We start from the raw sequence: 15396 nt of genomic DNA, 5'->3' as shown, positions 1-15396 counted from the left end.
TCTATAAGTGAGAGGTATCTGGCCTCCTTGTATGTTTAACTGAGAATTATCCAGCAGAGAGGAGAAATTGATTGTGCGGGAGAGAAGAGGCAAATGCAGGAAGACAATCCTTGGGGAAGCAGGAGGGATGGGATCTCTTGCACAAGTGAAGAGTTTGGCTTTTTATTTATTTATTTATTTATTTATTTATTTATTTATTTGGTTGTGCTGGGTCTTAGTTGTGGCTTGAGGGCTCCTTAGTTGCTGCTTGCTGGCTCCTTAGTTGCGGCACGTGGGCTCCTTAGTTGCGGCATGCGAACTCTTAGTAGTGTCACTCATCTAGTTCCCCTGGCCCCCTGCATTGGGAGTGTGGAGTCTTAACCACTGTGCTACCAGGGAAGTCCCAAGAGTTTGGCTTTAGATAAGAGCAGGGACAATTCTTCCATCCTACCTGGAGGGAAGGAAGAGTGCATGGACACATCTGCAGGTAGGTGGGAAGATGTGGTGGTGGGAACCCATGGAAATTCTTTTCTGGTTCCTTCTATTTCTCAGTGGAATAATGTGCTTTGAAATGGGCACTTGTCCATCACCAACGGATGTGTAAATTAGCCTTTTGTTATTAGGCTTCCCAGCTTGGCAGCTGGGCATCCTCTTGCCCCCAAACAGGGCTATCTGGATATGCCAAGGAGTTCTTAGAGTTGTACTAATGGAGTTCCTTGACTGATTGGAGCACCACCTCTGCTAGCAAAAGCTCAAGATACAGGGTGTCTGTAAGTCATTGTGGGTTTGGATTTCTAATCAATTCAGTGTCATATAGGGTATAAACAATTTGTGAGATGCAACCCAGAGAGAATTCACTAGAGATTTAAATAAAGTTGCTTATGTTTGTTTTTTTCGTTTCTTTCATTTTGCAATTACTGAGCTCTACATGATACTGAGATGGCTGTATCCAAAATGATGGTGGATGCATTGAAAGTCGACCTTCCTGCAACCAACTGTGTTAAACCTTGAATTAATTCTTTCTTTGTTGCCTTTTGCAGATTGTTTATATTTCATATAGAAGTGAATATTTTAAGCATTCAAACTGCAGAATGACTTCATGGGTGCCCTGTTCATCTCTACTTCTTCCCCCTCTAAGACACCTCTCCCTTCCCAGAGCAAGTGTCAGCACCTTCTCTTCCTAGATTTTGTTGAGGTTTTTTCCCTAAATTTTAAATTGTGGCAAAATAACCATAACACAAAATTTACTATCTTAAATTTTAAGTTTACAATTCAGAAGTATTAAGTACATTCATATTGTACAACCATCACCACCATCCATCTCCAGAACTCTTTTCATCTTGCAACCCTGAAACTCTTTACCCATGAAACAATAACTCCCTATGACCCCTTCCCCATCTTTTGCATGGCTCAGGTAGCCTCTCCTGTGTCCCCTTAACTCAAGTGCTAAGTCATCTCTGTTTCCTTAAAATGACTTACTTTGTGATGTTATTGATCACTTTTTAAATTTTTTAAAATTGAAGTATAGTTGATTTACAATGTTGTGTTAATTTCTGCTGTACAGCAAAGTGATTCAGTTATACATATATATATACATTCTTTTTTTAAAATATTCTTTTCCATTATGGTTTTTCATAGGATATTGAATATAGTTGTCTGTGCTGTACAGTAGGACCTTGCTGTTTATACGTTCTATATATAATAGCTTACATCTGCTAACCCCAACCTCCTACTCCCAACCTCTCCCAGTCCCCTCCCCCTTGGCAACCACCAGTCTGTTCTCTATGTCCGTAAGTCTGGTTCTGTCTCATAGGTAGGTTCATTTGTGTCATATTTTAGATTCCACATATAAGTGATATCATATGGTATTTGTCTTTCTCTGTCTGACTTACTTCACTTAGTATGATCATCTCTGATTGTAACCATGTTGCTGCAAATGGCATGATTTCATTTTTTTATAGCTGAATAGTGTTCCATTTTATATATATACCACATCTTCTTTATCCATTCATCTGTCAATGGACCTAGGTTGTTTCCGTGACTTGGCTATTGTGAATAGTGCTGCTATGAACATACAGGTGCATGTATCTTTTTGGATTAGAGTTTTGTCTGGATATATGCCCAGGAGTGGGATTGTTGGATCATATGGTAATCCCATTTTTAGTTTTCTGAGGAAACTCCATGCTGTTTTCCATAGTGGCTGTACCAACTTACATTCCTACCAACCATGTAAGAGGGTTCCCTTTTCTCCACACCCTCTCCAGCATTGTTATTTGTAGAGTTTGGGTTTTTTTTAACTTTATTTATTTATTTTTGGCTGCGTTGGGTCTTCGTTGCTGCGCACGGGCTTTTTTTTTTCTAGTTGCAGTGAGCGGGGGCTACTCTTCATTGTGATGCATGAGTTTCTCATTGTGGTGGCTTCTCATTGTGGAGCACAGGCTCTAGGCACGTGGGCTTCAGTAGTTGTGGTGCACGGGCTTAGTTGCTCCACGGCATGTGGGATCTTTCCGGACCAAGCCTCGAACCTGTGTCCCCTGCATTGGCAGGCAGATTCTTAACCACTCTGCCACCAGGGAAATCCCATTTGTAGAGTTTTTAATGATGGCCATCCTGACCAGTGTGAGGTGGTACTTTATTGTAGTTTTGATTTGCTTTTCTCTGATAATTAGCAATGTTGAACATCTTTTCATTGCCTATTAGCCATTTGTATTTCTTCTTTGGTGAACTGTCTGTTTAGGTCTTCTGACCATTTTTATTTTTCTCTCTTTCTTTTTTTTGGCCGCGCAGCATGTGGGATCTTAGTTCCCTGACCAGGGATCAAACCTGCGTCCCTTGCATTGGAAGCTCGGAGTCTTAAATCACTGGACCACCAGGGAAGTCCCCCTTCTGACTATTTTTCGATTGGGTTGTTTGTTTTTTTTGCTGTTGAATTGTATGAGCTGTTTGTATATTTAGGAAATTAAGCCCTTGTTGATTGCATCGTCTGCAGATATTTTCTCCCGCTCTGTAGGTTGTCTTTTTTTTTTTAATGGTTTCCTTTGCTGTGCAAAAGCTTATAAGTTTTATTAGGTCCCATTTGTTTATTTTTGTTTTTATTTTTATTGCCTTGGGAGACTGGTCACTTTTAAAATCCACTTATTCCTCTTTTCTTTTCTCTCTGCCAAAGAGCAGCCTTACCACTTCCTCTCAAGAATGGAACTCTTTTTTTTTCCCTCTCTGCCTTGCCTTCTCTGCCTCTTGAAATCAGTAGCTGGTATTTTCTAAAATAACTAAAGCCCATAATATCCTGGCCAAAAAGTCTGGGACAGTGACGGAGTGGGTGCTAAAGTCAGGGATTGGTAGAAGCAACCCAGTGCCATTTTTCGAAAAAGCGATTTTGTGGTAGCTAGCAAGAGACACACAGATGCTCAAATCTATTCCTTCAGTAATTCCTATTATACAATCAAAGATATGAACAAGTTTTATGTTCAGCACAGTGTTGTACATAATAGTAAAAAACTGGGAATTGCATCCTGTGAGATAATAGGAAATATATATATTGATCTCTGACCCCCATTCCTGGCACAGAGTTCCTAAAACCCTTATAGTTTCCTAAATGATAAGAACACTAGGAGCATCTTTTATTCTAATGCAGACACTCTGAGTGGCTGCTGGATGCTTCTGGGTGGGGCTGGTCATCAAAGACCAAGCCTTGATTAGATGGTTAGAATTTTCAGCTCTACCACCCATCCTCCAGAGAGGGGAGGGGGACTGGAAATGGTTACTAACTGATCATGCCAAGTGAAGAAGCCTCCACAAAATCCCAAGAGTATGGGGTTCAGGGAGCTTCCGGGTTGGCGAACACATCCATATATCGGGAGGGTGATGCACCCCAACTCCGCAGGAACAGAAGCTTCTGTACTAGGGACCCTCTCAGACCCTTGCCCTATGTATCTCTTCATCTGACTGTTCCTCTGTATCCTTTACTATATCCTTTAATAAACTGGTAAACATAAGTGTTTTCTGAGTTCTGTGAGCTGCTCTAGCAAATTAATCCAACCCAAGGTGTGGTCATGGGAACCTCTGATTTGTAGTCAACTCAGACAGTACTTGTGGGTAACCTGGGGACCTACTACTTGTGATCGGCATCTGAAGGGGGGTGGGGCAGTCTTGTGGGACTGAGCACTTAACCTGTGAGATCTGACACTATCTCCAGGTAGATAGTGTCAGAATTGAGTTAAATTGTAGGACACCCAGCTGGTGTCACAGAGAATTGCTTGATGTGGAGAAAACTTCCCACACATTTGGTGATCAGAAGTGTCAGAAATGAAGTGTTCTGTGTGAGTAGTAGAGGAGACACACAGGAGAGAATCACAGTGGGGAAGAACTGGTTTTTCCCTACACAGAAGGAGGAAAGATCTGTGTTTTTCCTTTATACATTCATGTCCATCAGTAGAGATTTGGCTAGATAAAGTCTATATGGACTTCTGTGCATTCATTAAAATCATGCTTGCATTTAATGTATGGGAAAATGTTTATGCTACAATGTTAAGTGAAAGAAATATCTAAAACTGTATGTATGTTATGATCTCAAATCTTTTTATTTAAAAAATTATATCTGCAGAGAAAGACATGGTAGAAAACCACCTAAGTGTTAAACAATGTTTTATCTATAGGAGGTGGAATATTGTGTAATTTAAATTTTGTATACACTTCTTTGTTTTTTGTATTTTCTATGACTGTGCTTCTCTTTGAAAATCAGAAAAAGATATAAAGAATATAGAACAAGCACATCAAAAACTGAACAATCTTTCCTAGTCGTCAAAGAAGTGTGAATTAAAATTTTATTTTTGTTTTTACCTAAATAAATAAGGAGATATGGGGTAAAAGAGTAATTTTCCTGCTGAGTGTGTCTTGTGGTTTCTAGAGCTGTCTAGGGTGTGTCTCTGGAGGAACTTTGGCTGTTGCCTAACAACATGCCTCATAGAGCAGAGCAGACATGGCACCATGTATCCTCAAGAAAACATCTTGGCCATCCTATGGATGGAGGGCGTCTTGAAGAAAGACAGGGTATTTCCACGTTTGCAAAAACCTACTTCTCTCACTTGCTCTTGGATAATACTACTCTGGGGTAGCCCAGAATGTGGTTGCCAACTCAGCAAGTTAAGCAAACAATATTATAGGTCACGTTGAAACTGAAGTGGTCCCCCTGGGTCAGGAGAATGGGGTGCAGGTAGAAAAGAAAATTAGCTTCTGAGTTGGGACAGACTGCCCCAATTTTGAGGGCACTAGTGGGACATTGTCTAGGGGCCAGGTGGTACCCAAAGTGGACCTCTCAGAGTTGGGGTGCCAAGTTCCCAGGTGTGGTTGTCGACCTTTTGATGCCAGAGGAGAATTCAGGGACAGCGTCTCAGAGAGAGAGAGAGATTATGGAAAGCCCACCCCGATGCCCGATGCAGTGGATTATAAGGGGTGATAGCTCTTCCCAGTAACCAAAAGCATGTATTCTCCATCTTTCTTGGTGGCAAGCTTCCTGGAAATCCAGCTTCTCCCTCAGATGGTCATTTAATGATCATAGAATAAGCCCAAAGTGAGTAGGATTATTTGGAAGGGACTGGGCATTTCCCTAAGCATTGGGACAGCCCCAGGATGTGGCCACCCTCTGCAGTGGCCCCTTTCCCAAAGGCTCAGTCTACCCATCCAGATCCTGATGGGAGCGCTGATAACATTTGCCTCTGGGAATCCTGGTATCCTTTGCCAGTGAGTCTCTGTCTGTTGACCATCTTTCATTAGAGATACTGATGTCACAGAACAGCTGTCACCAAAGGCTGCACCACCCAGGCTGCACCTGTCACCACAAGCAGATCAATTCTCTTAAACTCTGCATTCAGGAGGGCAGACCTTCCCTCTCTGCCTAAATCATCTGCCTGCAGATCCTCTTTCTAGGGGTTTTCCATTGACCACCTGTATTCTCTGCTCTTAGAGGGAGGATTGGACTGTATTTTTTCCTGGCTTTATTGAGACATAATTGACACACGAAATTTTGTAAGTTTAATGTGTACAATGTAGTGATGTTACTTTATTATTTTATTTTTAAAAATTTTTATTCAATTTAGTTAAACTAAAAAAAAAGTTCACCCATTTCTCCCACCCTCTACCCCTCCCTGCTTGCAACCACCAATCTGTTCTCTGTATCTGTGAGCTTGGTTTTTTTTTATTTGTTTGTTTTTTAGATTCCACATATAAGAGAGATCATATGGTATTTGTCTTTCTCTGTCTGATATATTTCACTTAGCATGATGCCCTCGAGATCCATCTATGTTGTCACAAATGGTAGGATTTCATTTTTTTATGACTGCATAGTATTCCATTGTATGTATTTACCACAGTTTCTTTATCCATTTATTCATCGATGAACACTTAGGTTGTTTCCATATCTGGTCTATTGTAAATGCTGAAATGAACATGGGGATAATGTATCCTTTCAAATTATTTTTTTCATTTTCTTCAGATAAATACTCAGAAGTGGAATTGCTGTATCATATTGTAGTTCTATTTTTAATTTTTTGAGGAACCTTCATACTGTTTTCCATAGGGGTTGCACCAATTTGCATTCCCACCAACAGTGCACAGGGGTTCCCTTTTTTCCACATTCTTGCCAACAACTATTATTTCTCATCTTTTGGATAATAGCCATTCTAACAGGTGAGAGGTGATATCCCATTGTGGTTTCGGTTTGCATTTCCCTACTGATTAATGATGTTAAACATCTTTTCACATACCTATTGGCCATCTGTATGTCTTCTTTAGAAAAATGTCTATTCAGATCTTCTGCCGATTTTAAAATCAGATTTTTTTTTTTTTGCTATTGAGTTGTATGGGTTCTTTCTGTATTTTGGTTATTAGGCCCTTATCATATATATGATTGGCAGTTATTTTCACCCATTCAATAGGTTGCCTTTTCATTTTGTTGATGGTTTCCTTTGCTTTGCAGAAACTTTTTAGTGCAGTGTAGTCCCACTTGTTTCTTTTTACTTTTGTTGCTTTTGGTGTCAGATTAAAAAAATCGTTGCCAAGACCTATGTCAAGGTCTTGACATAGTTGTACTGCCTATGTTTTCTTCTATAGAGTTTTATGGTTTCAGGTCTTACATTCAAGTCTTTAATCCATTTTGAGTTAATTTTTGCATATGGTGTAAGATAGTGGTCCAGTTTCATTATTTTGCATGTAGCTGTCTAGTTTGCCCAACACCATTTATTGAAGAGACTGTGCTTTCCCCATTGTATATTCCTGGCTCCTTTGTTATAAATTAATTGACTATATATATATATGTGGATTTATTTCTGGGCTTTCTATTTTGACCCACTGATTTATGTGTCTCTTTTTATGCCAATACCATATTGTTTTAATTACTGTAGTTTTTGTAATATAGTTGGAGATCAGGGAGCATAATGCCTACAGCTTTGTTCCTCTTTCTCAATATTGCTTTAGCTATTTCGGGTCTTTTGTGGCTGTATACAAATTTTAGGATTGTTTGTTCTGTTTCATGAAAAGGAATTCCAATAGGGATTGCTATGAATCTGTATATTGCTTTGTGTAGTGTGGACATTTTAACAATATTAATTCTTCCAATCCATGAGTTTGAAATATCTTTCCATTATTTGTGTCTTTTTCAATTTCTTTCATTAATGTCTTGTAGTTTTCAATATACAGGTCTTTTACCTCCTTGGTAAATTTATTCTAGGTATTATATTCTTTTTGATGCAATTATTAATGGAATTATTTTCTTAATTTCTCTTGCAGATAGTTTATTATTAGTGTAAAGAATCACAACAGATTTCTGTGTATTGATTTTGTATCCTGCAACTTCACTGAATTTGTTTATTAGTTCTAATGGTTTTTTGATGAAGTCTTTAGGGTTTCTATATATAATTTTATATGTGTATATATTGTAAAATGATTATCACAAAAAGGTTAGTTAACACGTCCACCACTTCACATAGTTACAATTTTTTTGTGTGTGGTGAGAAATTTTAAAATCTACTCTCTTAGCAACTTTCAAATATACAACACAGTATTGTTAACTGTAGTCACCATAAGATTGGTCTATAGTTTTATCAAGAGGAGGAAGAAGTCAGTAAACTGAGAGTTATGTACCTCCTTGATTAACTCGCTGTGTGATCTTGGGCCAGTCTCTGGCCTTCTCTGGACCTCCTTTCCCCTACCTGCCAAGTGTGGGTTTGGACTCAGCTATTTCTGACCACTCACAATTCTGTGATTCTGGGACTAAAAAAAGCAAGATGGCAAGGGCAACATAGTATGAGTTTCCTCACTGGGAAAGAGTCAATCTAATCATAATAAGAAAAAAATGTTTAAATGTTAAGCACCTCTTAAACATTGAAGGCAAAGGCCTTATCGCACTGATCTTTGGACCAGCTCTGGGTCTGAGCTCACATGTTGCATGTAATATATGCTCAATAAAGGTTTTGAAGTATATTAGTTTCATATGTATGTGTCAAAAGCTAAAAAGTTCCCATGCCCTTTGGCCCAGTTATCCCCATGGCAAGGAATTTATCCAAAGGAAGTAATTGAAGAGGAGAAAGGAAATTATACAGAAAAGTGCTGTAAAATATGTATTTGCTAAATATTGGAAACAAGCGAAATGTTTATTAATAGGGTAATGATGAGTAAGTTACAGTACATGATCTTGATGGAACATAATTCATTCTGTTATTGGTTAAACAAATATACTGACTGCCAAGGAGTGAGAAATAGAAGAATGAGTCAGACGCCTTCAGTGAGTACACAACCTGGCAGAGTCTTCTGAAATGATCATTACAAAACTATATAGAAACAGAGGGTTATTTGTGGCCTAATGTTAAGAGAAAAAAAAAGCAGATTATGAAACTTTCTGTACATTATGATTGCAACTCGAAACACGTGAGGGTGTGAACGAGGTCTGGTGGGCAGATGAAGATATTGTGTAGTTAGATTATAGATGATATTTTCTTTAGCATCATCACAATTGTTTTTCAATCTTTAAAGTTTCAGTCCATCCCAAATGTTTACTGAGAAAGGGAAAACTGCTCCTGGGACCCTGGCTGTCCAGGTTGGCAGTGGCATGAATGATGGGGTTCTCTCCAGATGGGGTTGCCACCAGTTGATTGGGATGAAATGTTCCAGGCAGTCCGAGAGGGTTGGGTCAGGAAAGGCTATCAACCTGTATATCTACGAGTGTCCATTTAGCGCCACTGTAGGAGCCAGCCTCCTCTGTGTCTGAGCTACATCATGCAGCAGAGCCCGCAAGGCCTTTCCAAGCTCTGTCAACAGCACCACTTAAGCACGGTGCCAAGTGGAGGAAAAGCTGAAGTCTGGGAACCAGACAAGAGGGTTGGAACCTGCAAGAGTTAGAGGCTGGTTCCTCATGCTGGAAAGGATGCTTCCTACATGAAAAGTTCTATTATCTCCATTCTACAGATGAGGAAACTGAAGTTCAGTTGGCCCCAAATTACCCAGCAGATAAGTGATAGAGTTGGGATTGGAAACCATGCCTTCTCAGTTTGGGCCAGTGTTTTTTCTGTTTATCCCCCTGGGCTCTGGAGCAGGTGGCGATGCATGCGGCCGGATTGAAGAGACCTGACTGACAAGGTGGCTGGAGTCCTTTGTGAAGGGGAGGTACTGGCGAATCTGTTGGTGGAACCACATGATGGAGGGTGTCAGAGGCCAGGCATTTGAGCTTGGACTTGATGCAGTAGGCGCTGGGGAACCTTTATAGGTTTGGGGACATGACAGAGGGGGTTTAATGAAGAAGAGGCTGGTGGTGTGTGCTGGCTGGTATGACCGGGGTGGGGCTGGGCCAGACACATGGTAAAGTTTGGTGGGCAACTCTTGTTATATCTGATCAAAGCAGCACCCACCCCTCCAGCTTCTTGGAAATATGTCTTCACGCATCTCCAACCACAAGATTGGAATGGAAGCTGCCATCTTATCTATGTCTTCCCTGTGGATACCGCCACCTGGTCCAAGGATGAGAATCGGATACAAACTTGGCCAATCAGAGCCCTTCCCTGGGAATTTTGACCTTGGGACCAGAGGGATATAGGTCTCATTCCCTCTCTGATGACAAAGCTGTGTTATATGAGTCTGGGATCTCTGTTACCACTCAGAGATTTGAGAGTCAGAGAGAGGAAGTTCTAGCTAGATTCAGTCTCTAGTTTTCACTCACTCTGAGGATTTGCCACCCCCTTGCCCATGTTACAATGCAAATGATACTGCCTCTTTTCAGGCTAAATTAATCTGAGTTGAATTTTTGTAATTTGTAAACAAGAAACTCCTGACATTGGCAGTAAGAAACATGCCTATCCTTTATCATTCAGATTTTGAGCACAATTCTCAAAAATGCTTTCAGGATTGCTTTTGGGCATCAGGCCCATTGTTTCTTGCATGTAAGAAATTTAAAAATCTGTCCTCATTATTCAGTGTCAGTCTCAGAAACTCCAGGCTTGCTGGAGGGACAAGGCTTTCAGAGGAGGATGGATGTATTTCCATCACTGGTGTAATGAGTGAAATTGCTGCTCAGAACACTTTCTCGCCTGCTCCTTTGTGATTCAGACGGGGACAGGGAGAAACTGACGTGGGCGGGATGGCCACACAGGACAGCCAGGCATTTCCTGTACAGGTGGTAAAGGTATCTTCTGAACTTCTCTCCAGCAAATGCATAGATAAGGGGATTAAGGCAACAGTGGGTAAATGCAACTGTCTCGGTCACACTGAGGGCCAACCTCAGATCCCTCTTCATGTCACAGTTGGGAAAGAAGTCATAGAGATTGAGTGTCTCTAAGAAAATCATGACGTTGTAGGGTGTCCAGAAGAGGAAAAACATGATGACCACAAGAAAGATCAGCCTAATGGCTTTAGCTTTCTTTTGGTTTTTGCAGGAAAAAAGTGTCCGCATGATTCTGAAGTAACAGTAACTCATAATAAGCAGGGGGAGCAGGAAGCCAAGAAAATTTATTTCTACGTTGCGGAGCACAGGCCAGATTTCCTGTAGGACCTCGGGGTAGTCACCAAGGCATTCGTTTTCTTTCTGTTTGGTGAACATGAACTGGGGTGCGGCCACCAAGATGGCGGCTGCCCAGACGCCAAGGCTGATGGTGATGCCATGCTGCACGGTCCGGTTGTTCATGGAGTTGGCGGCCAGGACAATGGCCAGGTACCTGTCGATGCTGATGATGGTGATGAAGAATATGCCTCCAAAAAACCCAATGAAGAAGAAGGCGGTGGTGAGTTTGCACACGGCATTATGAAGGCCTTGCTCGTTTATAAGATAGTGAGTCCAGAAGGGCAAGGTGGCTACAAAGAGCAGATCAGAAAAGGCCAGGTTCAGGAGGTAAACGTCAGTGATGCTCTTGGTCTTCTGGCTGTTGGTGAGGGCAAACACCACCAACAAATTTCCCACCAGGCCAAAGGCAAAGACAAGGGAGTAGAGTATGGCCAGGAAGACAGTTCCCAAGGCCACGATGTCCCCCATATCACAGGCTTCTGCAAGCTCATCATACTCAAAGTCTTCTAAACTTGATTCAGGGGAGATGGTGGGCATGGTGAGCACCTGGATGAGAAAGGAAGACAAGTAATGGCATTAGTTCTCAGAGAAACAAAGTTGGAATTCTGCTCCTTACATAGGCAGACTGGAAGAAGCAGACATTTGGTTGGGTGTCTAACCAATACGTTTCCCAATGTCACGCGTGCTATCTTGTTTAATCTCTGTGATGGAGGCTATAACAGACCCCTTTGACAGAGAGGAAACCAGTCCCTGAGAGGCTCAGTGACTTGCCAGAAACTATGCAGTAAATGGCTCAGTTAGCGTTTGAATCTAAGCCTTTTGAAGCTTGAGACAGATCTTTTTTTCTTTGATTTTCAAAAGTCTGTCTGAAAGATAGCTAGCTTGACCAGGATGTGGATGGGGGAGAGAGGATGAGCGAGTGGGGAGGAGAGGGGTGTGGTGGTGGGGACGCCGTAAATCACACTTCCAGTCCAAACTTCCATTCTCCACCCCCTTCCTTTCTCCCACCTCTCCGCCCTCTGGACCCTCATTTCTCCTGCATGAAGACTGAAGAGAGAGGTCCTAGACACTGCGGAGGCCTGGGCAGACCTGCACCCAGAGCCTCGTCTTTGTTTTTGAGAGCCATTTCTTTCCCTCTCCCTCTTGGAACCAACTAAGTCTTTCTGTTCCTTAAGGGATAAGACATAGAGTCAGACACCCTAGGGTGATTACCTTGCCTTGATTTGCCCAGGACTCTTCTGGTTTTAGCACTGAAAGTCTCACATGTCGGAAAGCCCTCAGTTCTAAGCCAACTGGGATGGTCAGTCATCCTACAACTCCAAGAGGGAGTGTCACCATCATCCAGGCCTTTGCAGTCATGAAAGGGCTAATGGATCCCAGATGGAGGCCTGTGCTCAGTTAGCCTGCTGCCCTGGGTCTTGGGGGCTAAGTAATCTGATAATTACCAGCCCTGCACTTCACTGTGACCTGGCCTCCCCCACTGTTCTTTTCCTGTTTCTTTCTGGACAAGAATGGAAAGACAAGACATTTCTGCTCAGGTTGGGAAGTGACACTTGTCCATCCCCTCTTCTCTCAGCCAGGATTCACTCCAGAGGCTGCAAGGGGAGCCCTTTTGCCCTGGTCCTCTGGGACCCACTCCTCTTCCTTGTGATACCACAAGACAGGCCCTCAGAAACCTCAGTGCACACCTCCTGGTCGTCACTGCCTCCACTCAGCACAACTAAAACCAAAGCTCATGCTTCTTTAACCAGGGGAGTTTCCACACCCCGCTACATCCTTTTCATGCTGTTTTCACCAAGATGGTGTCTCTGCCAAGGCGAGGGCCCCCCAGCCAGGGCTTTGCTTCTCCCTTCCCAGCCTCTGCTTAGTGTCCCGGCCCAGCTCTGCGTCTCACCCAGACTCTTCCGGGCGAAGTGGCCCCAGGCTTTCTGACCTGGGCCGTCTCAGGCTGGGATGGAGTTCTCAGCCACAGGGAACTGTATGCTTTCTTTGCGTTCAGCTGCAATGCCCTTTTCTCAGAGAGGAGCCGCTGGCTATGACCTTAATCAATAAAAGTTAAGTTGCACCATATAAAATGGCTGATATGCAACCATTTTTGAGTGACATAAATGTCAGTTTCAAATGGCTCAGCTGAGATGCTGGGTGGCCGGGAGTGGCCGCTTGGTGCAGGTGACTTCCCAGACAGTCAGCTGTGTAGGAGCACAAACAGTCAAGCCCTTGTAGTCCTAAGTTGGGGATGCTGGAGGTAGCCCCCCCTCTTCCCGCCCCCCACCCCGGGTCAGGAGCTGGCAGAGTTGACCTCGAGAGGAGTCCAAGAGCAATAAAAATCGTTTCGCATCTCTTTTGGGCCTGTGTTCAGTCCCGAAAGCCCAGGAACTTGGTGCTTTTGGATTGGCTTGATTTTTGCCAAATCTGCATGTGGTGGGTTTGATTTCTACTCTTGGCGGCATGCCTCACACACAGGGACCTCCTACAAATCTTCGGGCAGGTGTCCCTGGGTCACTGGGAAGAGTGGGCAGGTGGGCTAGAAGGGGACGGGCACACACTTGGCAGCCCTGAGCCAGGTGCCTAGCAAGGAGAGGGGAGGGACTGGGGACCTCCTTGCCACATGCCACCTGTTTATTTCTGACATCCTGGCCTTTTCCAAGCTCTTGCTGCACCTTCCCCATCCTCTCATCATGAATATCCCTGGAGCTCTTCAGCAGGGCAGTGAATTAAATATAGAACTTTCCTTTCAGAATTGCGGAGAGGATTATATAGGTAATAACATGAAGTGTCTAGAACTTGATAGCTTTATCCAGGCACCTTTTCAGGAAAGGTGGGCCTGAGCTGGGTGGACCTTTTATTTCTGGGTCCTCTGAGATGTCCCAGGATTGGGCCAGGAGCCTGAAGATAGGGCCTCCTGGTAGCAGACAAGAGCAGGGCTAATGCCTAGGGGTCAGAGGGCTGCCAGAGATCAACTGGCTTTCACTCAGGCTACACACTGGCCTCCCAGCCCCTGAGGACACCAGAAACCAAGTGCAAGAATCCAGTGAAGGCACAGTGGCTAAGAATCCGCCTACCAATGCAGGGGACCCGGGTTGAGCCCTGGTCCAGGAAGATCCCACATGCTGCAGAGCAACGAAGCACGTGTGCCACAGCTACTGAGCCCACGTGCCACAACTACTGAAGCCCACACACCTAGAGTCTGTGCTCCACAACAAGAGAATCCACCACAGTGAGAAGCCTGCACACTGCAACGAAGAGTAGCCCCCACTCGCCGCAACTAGAGAAAGCCCGCGGGCGGCAACAAAGACCCAACACAGCCAAAAATAAATAAATAAAATTTTTAAAAAATCCAGTGAAATAAGCCTTCACAGCATCTACTAAGCAAGGTTCATATAGATGGGATTGCAGGGGGAAAGGATGGGTGCCGGAGTGAAGCACTAACACAGGTCCCACCACACTAACTGAGGCTGCACCGCACACATCCCCCCAGCTATCCTCGGGCCTCCTCACCCTCTGTTCTGTTAAGTCAACATTTTACTAAATGGTGCTGAGCTGGGAGAGTCTGGGCTGAACCTAGAAGCTGAGCTTTGAATGCACGTGGGTTTCATACCCAAGTTGAAATGAATTTTGTAGAACCTGCTTTAAAAAACACCAGGCTGGCTCTACTGCCGACCCTGTTCTACTTCCTCCGGTCACTTCCTTTTCTCAGGCCTGCTCACTTATTTTTTAACTTTTTTTTTTTTTTTTTTTTGGTCATCATTACCCACTGTTTCCAATCAGCTTCCCTTTTCTACACTTCCCCTCTCATTAGCTGGCCCCCATCCACTTTCTTCTCCCCAGCGTCTTTTTCGTGTTTCTTCCTCCTCTCTTTTGGCTTCACGTCCTGCTTACAGTTTTCTAGATTTAATGAGTCTTCTTCTGTTTGTTTGTTTGTTTACCTTCCTTGCTCTCTTTTTATGGCTTTTTAGGCCCTTGAGTACACACGGGTTTGAGGTTCAGTCTAATGCCAATTGTGAGGCTTAATTTTTTTCCTTTGGACCAAACAAAACTCAGGAATTGCTTGATCCCTGATCCCAACTTTCCCCGTGGGGATACCCCTATCTCTTGAGGTTCTAGAACCTGAGGTTATCCTCGGAAAGCCCCAGTTTAGGAGAGAAGGCTGCCGTTCCTGGATACCTGCTAAGTGTCATGCTCCAGACACAAGACCCCATTTAATTCTCACCACAACACCTCATGGGAAATGACTCTGCCCCCTTGCAAAATAACCACCAGTGGCTCAGAAAGATTTAGGTAATTTGTCCAAGGGAGCAACAGAACCAGGATTTCAACCCAGATGCATCTCTTCACAAAGCCGTGTTCCCTGATCTGCACCATGCTTTCCCTCTTGG

At 43.4% G+C, this 15396-nt stretch overlaps 1 protein-coding gene and 1 long non-coding RNA gene across 2 annotated transcripts in view; one reads left to right on the top strand and one right to left on the bottom strand.

Annotated features, from left to right (window-relative positions):
* Positions 1-15396, top strand: part of LOC132374107 (uncharacterized) — a 98160-nt gene that overhangs the window by 70642 nt on the left and 12122 nt on the right. The gene's annotated exons all lie outside the window — the stretch shown is intronic.
* Positions 10481-11557, bottom strand: CX3CR1 (C-X3-C motif chemokine receptor 1). The gene has a single exon (XM_059937607.1). It carries the CDS (start codon positions 11555-11557, stop codon positions 10481-10483), a length of 1077 nt encoding a protein of 358 aa, XP_059793590.1.

The sequence above is a fragment of the Balaenoptera ricei genome, chromosome 11 (genome assembly GCF_028023285.1).
Source record: "Balaenoptera ricei isolate mBalRic1 chromosome 11, mBalRic1.hap2, whole genome shotgun sequence".
In the NCBI taxonomy this organism is placed as follows: domain Eukaryota; kingdom Metazoa; phylum Chordata; class Mammalia; order Artiodactyla; family Balaenopteridae; genus Balaenoptera; species Balaenoptera ricei.
Note: the sequence above shows the minus strand (reverse complement) of the source record. Positions and strands in the feature narration are given on the sequence as shown.

Coding starts and splice junctions, on each gene's coding strand:
- CX3CR1 (XM_059937607.1), bottom strand. CDS start 11,557: ATGCCCACCATCTCCCCTGAATCAAGTTTAGAAGACTTTGAGTATGAT.